Below are 9727 nucleotides of genomic sequence, written 5' to 3'. Positions count from 1 at the left end.
ACTGAATGAACTTAACTGAGTTTCAACTACTGAGGATTTCAGCCACTACAAAACCTCTGAATCGGCCCCTAATCTAGATCATTGTAGATTCCAACTTGATAATTCTAACTTTAAGTCAAAGATCACTTTGGGAATTTAAAAGGAACCCAAGATCTACCCTTTGCCAGCATCACCTCCCCTCCCCCGCCCCACAGGTAAGTCTGTGGGAGAGGGGGAAAAGACCAAGGCAGTGAAAGAAAAAAAATATTTGGGGGAGTGCCCCCAGCAGGTAAGTCTGTGGGAGAAGGGGCAGGGGGAGGGGAAAGGGCTGTGGGGAAGAGGTCCAGATTGAGGCCCCAGCCCTAGCCCCACTCTCTCCCTCCCCACTGGGCCGCAATCTGCCCCACCTCCCAATGGCAGTGAAGGAGGGAGTAAGGCTGAAGCAAGGGCAGGTCTTGCACAGCCAGGACGGGGAAGGACAGAGCTGCAAGAAGGTCATCCAGGGGGTAGAGGCACTCACTCCGGAAGGGCATGCGGGGCGCGTGCCTTCAGAATTGTGTGGGGTGGGGAGGGGCAAGGTGGGACAAGAAGGGTTGCAGCTCTTGGCTGGGGCTGGGCTGTTCCCAGCAGAGGATGCAGTGGCACCAGAAGCAGAGCTATGGGGGGATACAGCCACCTGAAAATTTGCTGTGGCCCCCCACAATCCCCTCCCAGCGATGCCGCCACTGGATCCAATCTAAGGAACCTCTAGTTAACAGCTAGGATGTGTGCAGCTCAGGTGAACTTACAGCATGCAATATCACTTTTTCATCTTCACAGGAACTGGTCCCTGTGAAAATGGAAAGTAGGTCCTTTCTGTCACAGTCCAAAGTGGCTCCTCTGAACTTAAGTTCTTTCAGTGGAATCAGATTTGACTATAAGTTCACTAGTAGACTCAGAGTTGGAATTGGAGCTGGACTTGGCAAATTCTTTGACACTTGGTCACAAAAGGTGTCTTTTGCTATTCCGTTTTTCAATCTCTTGCTATTCAACGTGTACAGCTATAATCAGGAGACGCTTGATGAAGACTCTTAGGCCATCAAGAGGCTAAACAGGAGGATCTTGGTAGTGGACATGACCTACAAGGAACCAGAAGTATTTTTCTTCATGAGAACTGACTGCAAGATGCCAACAGCCATCCTATAGGTTGTAAAAGGTAAATCAGTCTCCCTCCTTCAGAATCTGAATAACGGTTACCATGATGACTGTTTTGAACTTGAGCTTCCAAATGAAGCTATTGAAGTTTTTTTAGGTCCAGAATGGGACTCCAGTCCTGGGGTGGTTCCTGCCAGCTAATGGGAGATTAGGATAGCCCCAGAGCTCAACCCTGGGGCTGCAACGATCAGCTGATCGTTAGTTAGGAAGGACAACGCCCAGGCTGGAACCCCAAGGCGATCCCTGCCAGCCAACTGCAGGTTGGGACTGCACCAGCTCTGGGGCTGCCCCAGACAGCCTTCAGATGAGACGGGCTGCCACAGGGCTCAAGACCCCAGGCAATCCCTGTCAACTGATAGCTGATTGGGACCACTCTGGAGTCATCCCTGTATGGCATGCCACATATTCAAGTTGTGGCATCATAACAACCAGCCACCAATGTAGTACATTTTTTTCAAGTAATATCTTTGTGGCTGGTTTGTGATTTTATGGCACCATACATTCTTTGAGTGGGTGGCCAGTTGTTATTTCTGGCATGATTAACACTTAAACCCCCCTAGAAAATTTACACGTGCCAGGATCTAGAATAAGATGGCCCTGGATTCCTTCCGTGTGTAAAGCACTTAATCAGTTCTCAACCTAAACAGCTTTTAGCATTCAAAAGAAGGTCCTCAAGAAGCATTTTGCACATTTTCAGGAAAAGCCAATCTTTATAGCCAAGAGGAATATCTTGAAACAACTAGTATAGTTATAGATCACAAGGTACTATCAATAGTATTGGACAGCCTATTGCAGGGGAGATTTTGCTATGATTTTTTCCACTGAAATAAAGACAAATAAGGTTCTCTTGTATTCCAGTGATACAGAACTAGAAACTTTAGTATAGGTGTATATGAGAAAAATCATACCTGAGAAGAGGCTGATAATACGTACTTTGAAACTGGAGACTAGAAGAGTTTTCCTTGAAACAGGTTTTTCTCTCTGTCTCGTTTTGGGTTGATCACAATTACTGATAATGGTGACAAATTTTGGTAACGATGAATACAAGGAAGAAGGCAAAGAGTAAATGTAAAAATACTCTCCTACCGAGTTCTCCTTTCAGGGAACTTGATACTTTTTATCCACCCTTCTAGTGGTTGGGGGGCAAGTAGCCAGCCACATTATTTTGGCTCTTTAATAAGGGGACACAGCCACATCTGTCAGTCTGAAGAAGGATATCAAATATCCTCTGAAGCTTCATTATCCTGTCCAAAGATGTTTGATGGTCCTAAAGACACTGAACTCATCCATTTAAGAGGCAATAGTTTGTCCAGAGAGGATGAGGGTAAATAAGCTCCTTACAGATCACCCCATCTTAAACCCAAATGAGCCTTTGCTGACAGAGAGATTTTCCAAGGGCCCTAAGACAGGGGGGGCACACAATTCCCAATGAATTTCAACAGGATTTTGGCACCGAGTTCCCCTAGGTACCTCTGAAATATTCTTGACTTGATTTGCAGGGGTGGGTACGTAAGCAAACATCTCTCAGAAACAAAACAAAACAAAACAAAACATGCTTCAGATGCAAAAACTAGAGTCACCTCTCAGGTGTAGAAGTTTCAAGGAGGAGGTTTGCTTGACTTTAAGAAAAATGAACTGTTCTCTAAAAAGTTTTCAATAATTCCATTTCCTGTTAACCCTTGCACCACTATCTATGTTTGGGCTGCCAAACTCAGACACACAAAAAGATTGTTTGCAAGGGAAGAAGACAACACAACATAATTATTTTTTTTAGTTATACGAGTCTCTATTAAATGAAGGGCTGTATATATCTATTTATGACAAATGAAACACTGATGCTGAATTTACATCCCCAAAAGGTAAGCTACTTAAATTCAAAGTATTAATTGTGCATTAAAATCGTTATGCACATAACTGTAAATTTTATGGCTTGCCAACTACCAGTCTATCTTCACATTAAGAGCTCTGTATACAACCTGTAGTTTATTGCTGCAGAGAATGAAAGAGCAGTATTAGGCTTTTTTTCAGTATAAATGTGAACCTAAGTTTACAGGTAAGATTATTTTCCTGCCTGGCTATCTGGGATTCAATCAAAGGGGACTGCTATGGGAAATAAATCAATCAAAACAAGGACAAAAAGATACAGTATTGTCAAGGAGAGATTATGGGCTCTTGAAGAAAAATTGGTGCAAGCTATTAATTTTGGGACACTTTTGCCCTGGCTCCACATAGGCTCACATTTTCCTCTCCCCATACCTGAACCTAGAAAAAATGGGAATTGTATTGAGCTGTCAGAAGTTGCCCAGTAGGGAAATACTGGCAGAAACATTCACAAGGAGCACAAAGATAACAAACCTGAATGGGATTAACTGGAACCTATTGAAGATTGACACAGCCTTATTTTTAGCATTTGCATTTTGTGCTCTCTCTCTTTAGGCAAATACATAATTATTATTTTTTTAGAAACTAGTTGTGCCTTGCTTTAATCATCTCATTGGTAATAAGCCTCCAGAGAAAATAGAATATTTGGACCAAAAAATGTAAAATGACAGTGAAACAGGAGACTGCCTCCCAGAGATTCAGTTCAGATATGTCCAGACAGTGGATTTCAATGACAGATGCAGACACCAAGCCCAAGGAGTACACTCAAGACGAGCTATAAAAGGGTCCAAAGGCTAACTTACCCTGCAACAATAACAACTACACATAAATTAATTAAATGTAATGTTTCTGAAGGCATATTAGTGTGAGAAGTACTAATGGATTTATTTTGAGATTTAAAACATGAGTTTTCTTCTACTTCAGTGGCAAAATAAACTGTTGAGGGATGAATTCACAAGAAAAACTAAAAAAAAAAAATGGGTCAAAAGAAATTCCTAAGGTTCTTTAACAGATAATGTTATCAACCCTCTGTTCAAAAGTATTCATAACTATGGACACTGAAGAGGTTGAAAAAATTTGAAAGCTACTAAATGAAGAGCTTATATTTTACATACATTTGTGGCTTGAACAATAAAAGTCAAATAAAATGAGTGTAAGAGTCCCTCCAGACATGCAAGTCAAGGCATGATCAGATCTGATCATGATCCACGCAACTGCACATATTCATAGGAGGTGTGATTGTAGGATTGCATATAGGATCCCATCATGCCTCGTTGCTGGTACAGGGGAAGTTCGGGATCATGGCTGGGAGCTAGGGTGGCCATTGGTCCTGTTTTATACTGGTGTCACGGCGGGGTCCTTCAGAAGGGCCGTGATCTCCTCAAGGCCCTCTCTCCGCGCTAATCTGGCCCAAGGGCACCCTCCATTCTCGCCGCTCTTAAAAAAAAATGTAATAGGGAGGCTGCATTGCGTCACCTCGGGCACCTAAACTCCTGGACCCCTTGTAGGTCTCCCCGTACACTGGGTGCTACTCAAGCACCCTAGCCTTGTGGACTGCGCGTGGCTCCTACCACCCCTAATACCACGCCCCAAGCCTCGCTGATGTACCCAACGTTGGTGTGCCCTTCTCTATGTAGTCTGCCCCCTCTCTGGGGTCTTCTCTCACAAGGCGCCCCCTCTCCGGGGCTCGCAGTGCCCACCTTGGGCTTCCTATATACTCTGCCCCCTCTCTGGGGTCTTCTCTCACCAGGCGCTCCCTCTCCGGGGCTCGCTGTGCCCTCCCTGGGCTTCCTAAAATGCTGCCCCCCTTCTCTGGGGCCTTCTCTACCACTGCCCCTCTTCTCTGGGGCCTCTTCTACAAACGTCGTCCCACTCAGGGACCCTTGTCCACCTTGGGACTCTTGTCTCAAGCCTCCGGCCTTTCAGGCCCACCGCGCTGCTTCCCCTTTTACAGGACACTGTGCTGCTATCCCCTTTCCTTGGGACCACCGCAGCACCCTGTCCTTCTCTGGGGCGCTGTGCTGCTAACCCTTTCCTGGGGTCCACTGCAGCACCCTGCCCCTGTCCTGGGTTTTTCCCTGCAGTGCTAGCCGATTACTGGGCTCACTACGCCCATCCTGGGCTTCTCAATCTGGCCCCTCTTGGGCCTCTCATATATTGCCCTGTTGGGCTCCTATATTGCCCCTCTTGGGCTCCTTGTGCCCGCCTTGGGCTTCCTAGTAGTGCCGCCCCCTCTCTGGGGCTCACTGTGCCCACGCTGGGCCTTCTCAAATAAGCCCCTCTCGGGGCTGGGGTCTATGCACCCCACACACAATGCGGGGTCTCAGTTCCCCGCCCGCAACCCACTGGTTGCACTCAATTGCGCCTCCACTGGCGCGCAAGCTGTGCCCCCACTGGCGCTAGGGCACCCCGCACCTATGGGGTCCCTATGAGGCCTCTCCAACCCCTACAGCCTCACCCAAGCCTCCGGTATAATATGTAAGCCGAACATAAACTAGAGCCTCCTGGCTGTAACGCAAACATAGAGCCCCCTGGCTAAACCATAGTGCCCAATCCTCTCAGGGCTATCGTGAGCTGTACTTGCAAGTCAGGCTTCTTTATCTTAGCCCCGTAAGCTCCTGCTCCTGCTGGCAGAGAACTGCCAGCTTGGCCTCAGCCCTGGGCTTTATAAGGGCCAGGCACTGCCTCCTACAGGCAGCTGGCTCTCCTTAGTTGCCCTGGCAACCCGCAGCTGGGCTCGCTACCCTGGCAACACTCAGCTGGGCTCGTTATGCTCTGCCAGGGCTCTCTCTCCCTGGCAGTCTCTCCTCTCTAGGCACGGGGCACCCCAGTGCTCCGTGACAACTGGATTACCCTGTTTTTACATGCTTTGTCCTCCCTGTCCATTTCTAAATGAGGAAAGGACTGCAAAAAGTCCTGTTTTTAAGTTCATTGGTAGAAATACATGTAAATCATTTGTCCTCATGATTCTATTGGCTGTGTGTAGAGGTAGGATGGTGCACAGGCAGGAGAAACAGAGTTCCAAGCCAGCCAGCCAGGGAGGGATGGAGGTGGCCTTTTTGTGGTGGCTCTGCCCCTTACTGCTGATTGGCCAGGGGGGCTCGTGGTTTCCCCTACCACTACCAAGGGATGTCCTGTATTCTGGGAATGCATCAGTGGCACCCTACTGGGAGCCCCCTCAGCTGATCCAGGCTCCCAGCTGCAGACATACACCTGACCACACATTCAATAAATGATGTCACAGGAACCAGCCGCAAAGTTATTCCACATTTTTTGTGGAATAACTTTGTGACTTATTCCTTGTTTTATGACACCATTAACTGCTTTAACGTGTGGCTGGGTTACAGCTTAAGACATGACTAATTGGTTAATCAAGTCTTAAGTGTAATGTGTAGCAGAGGTCTCAAGTAAATCTCATTTTAGTCCCATTAAATTTATTATATGCCAATATTCCTTTAATAATAAAAACAGAAGGCTAAAATGGGCTTTGGAAAATTAACATACATACTAAGAATTAGCATCACAGCAACCAACATTTTTCTGCTGTGCTTCTTAATTTTCTGCCACTTGTTAATTGTTTCATGCATTTTATTTTGCAATCTAAGTACTTTAGGGTACAACCTAAAGTACCTAATGGCAGGGATTGCACACCTTTTCTAGTGGCTTCTGAAAGTTTTGGAGCATGATGACATACTGCTTATGAAATAATTCTAAACTAGAAACTTCAGAATATTTTGGTCTATGATACAGGCTTTGGTGTAATCTGTTCCATTACATCTGATGCTTTCTGCCCTCTGACATCCCATCAAGTGAGGATGTCAAGGCACAAGTAGCAAAGTAAATATCTTTTGTTGAAGTGCTTGCTGTGTAATGCAAAATGAATTACAGTTTCTCATCTACTGGTACATATTTCATCTTTGTTGATTAAGTAATGGAAAGTATATAGTCAATAGGGGGGAAAAAATTAATTCGGCACAAAAATAAAGTCCTTTTTCATGTACACAGTATAGAACGATACACTGAAATAGCAGTAAACTGTTGTATATTTAAACTACCTCACAAAGCCTCTATTGAATCTTGAACATGATCACACAGAGAAGTTACAGTTGCATTGCTTATCAGTTCTTGATTACAAGGGAAAGGAATTACTGCATAATACACAATGATATTTATATCTAGGCAGAGGAAATGGTTAATGAAGCAACAGACTCTCAGGTCCTACCACTGCATACAAATCAGTTGACTGTGGCCAGAACTATCAAAGCTCATGCCAGAGTCTCCAAACATACTTGTTCCAAAGTAAACATGAGTGAGAAGCTCCTAAATAAAATAACCAGATAGTTTGAAGAGTCAAATATATTTCTGCCTCAGCAAGAACAACCAACCCTTCTAGGAAGTGAGGCACGAGCAACAAACTTTCCCCTAAAATTTACGTTCTGCATTCCAAGGTTTGTTTGCATCACCTTCCTGAGCACAGTGCTGGGCTATATGCTATAGGCTGCCACACTAACTATTTAGCAGGCTTGGGCATTTATAGGTAGGAGCTAGTGAGCAGGGTTTATTTTTCAGTGGCACTGCCAGACTCACTAAAGACATCCCTTTACAAGCCACAAAAAAGCTCTTAGTGATTTTTATTCACTGAAGTCCAAATCTTCCCTAAGTCCTAACAAACTAATAGCACTAGAGGTGGTGACCTGATCTCCACTCCAGTCAGTGCCCACCTACCCCAACTTCTAGCATGACAGAAATCACTGGGGCTTCTTTATGCCCACAAAAAAGGGGGGCCAGACTTGTTTTTAGGAGCAGACAATATGCCAGTTTAGACACATAGCAGGAGAAAGCAGTAATGCTTAAGTGGCATAATACTTTTCATTATAAAGGCTACTTTTGAAGTTCTAGTAGCTGCATTGTTTACAAAAGGGGGAGAGCCAGGGATTCATGGGCAATGAAAAAAAATTGGCACCTTCTTAATATTTCAAATATTTGATTTTGCAATCTAGGTAGCTTTCTTAACACATTTTAATACCGACAATACAATTTCATGTGCACAGGCCTAAATGTAATCATGATAAAAGAACAGTTTTATCTCAAGCTTTAAGAATATTTGGGCATTCAATATTTTGAAATACTGAGACTTCTAAACCATAGATACCCTTCTAAGCCATAGGTGCCCTTTACAAGATAAATAGTGGTGGAAGTGCAAAAAAAGGGTTATAGAAATGTAAATTATACATGGGAAAATCTCCAGTCATCAAGTATATTGAATGAAACAATGGAAGAATAAAAGAACTTAAACTTTCTTCACAGAGTATATACTAAGTAGATCATGAATCAATAAACAGATTCCCTGCCTATAAAAATATTAGCATAACAACATGCTACTCCTGTTATTTAGATAAAGGATCACTTTTTGGTGCTACAAAAATGTAATGATGTAGCAACTATGGCAACATTCTTACTCTGTTATTTTCATACTATCATTTGCAGACTCCTGGACACAGAGACAAAGTTCACTGGTTAATAAATTTACCTTGTATGTCAACTTTTTCTTGGTAAAATTGGGCACCATTAAGACCTTTTGAGTATTTTGTCTCACTTGGCAGTCTATCACGATATGATCCAATGCAAGAGGTTTCTTCCCTATTCCTTTAAGGCTGAAGATATGTTCAGTGCCATCTGTTTCATTTTGTAGAATGAGCTTACCCTGTGACAAAGAAAGACGAGAGAAAGTTTCAGTGCTGTGGGAGTCTTCCTTGGCTGCCAAATAAACTCCCTTTGCCTATTAATCTTGAGTCCAGATAGTGAAACAATCTTTCAGGGAGGTGTTCCAATTGACTTTCCCAGTTCATGCAACCTTCTGCTAGATTAATGAAAACAAACTTAAGGAAAAAAAACCTTTTTCTTTTCACTTTTGTCTAAATTACAGTGATAGCAACATAGTCATACATATTGACTATACACTTGCTTACTTCAATTCGGCAAAGAAATATACCTTCCAAGATAATGTTTCCTAAGCCCTCCCTAGTCTTAATTGGCATAGTAAATTAGAAGAAATTAACTTTCTTTTCTCCAGAAATAGCTATGAAAAGAAATCTTGTACAAGAAGCAGTTCATTGTACCAAAGTGTGAGATATTTTTCATTTCCCATACTGAAGCAGGAAGATTTGTGCTGTTTAATATAGAGTCAGTAATGACTCCCCCTTTACAGAAGCATTTGACTGCAGGAGGTCAAATCCAGCCCCTAGCTCAAAGAAGGATTACCCTATCTAAACCACCCCAGACAAGTGGGATGGCACCTGTATTTAAAAACTTCCAATGGGGATTCTGCAACCTCTCTAAGGGTAGAAATAGACCATCAAATGAAGCGGATCATCTATACAAGGTGTCGCAGCACAGCTGATCCATTTCATTGGGTGAAATGCACACCACCCATCATTGTCCCTACCCTTGATAGTGCAGGACAAGGAACAACGTGTTCTCCCAGCATTTAAGGGGCATAGTCCTACATGGATTGGGAATTTCTGGGCAGGATCAAGGCCCTCAAGCATTGAGAGCAACTGCCCAGTATTCCCCACTTACTCAGATGTATCCCCAGAGATCCTGTGAGCAGGTCTAGGTAAGCAGAGATAGTGGGTCTTTCCCCACTCACCCAGACGCACTCCTGGGACCTCTG

The 9727-nt window shown here is 44.0% G+C and overlaps 1 protein-coding gene across 1 annotated transcript in view; it reads right to left on the bottom strand.

Annotated features, from left to right (window-relative positions):
- The window catches only part of CFAP47 (cilia and flagella associated protein 47), a 757346-nt gene that overhangs the window by 345343 nt on the left and 402276 nt on the right, over positions 1 to 9727 (bottom strand). Inside the window, exon 48 of the mRNA XM_014520638.2 lies at positions 8585 to 8758. Coding sequence (XP_014376124.2) covers positions 8585 to 8758 — 174 coding nt within the window. The remainder of the gene's footprint in view (positions 1 to 8584; positions 8759 to 9727) is intronic.

Source organism: Alligator sinensis, unplaced genomic scaffold (assembly GCF_000455745.1).
Source record: "Alligator sinensis unplaced genomic scaffold, ASM45574v1 scaffold243_1, whole genome shotgun sequence".
Lineage (NCBI taxonomy): Eukaryota > Metazoa > Chordata > Crocodylia > Alligatoridae > Alligator > Alligator sinensis.
This window is presented reverse-complemented; position numbering and strand designations above follow the sequence as displayed.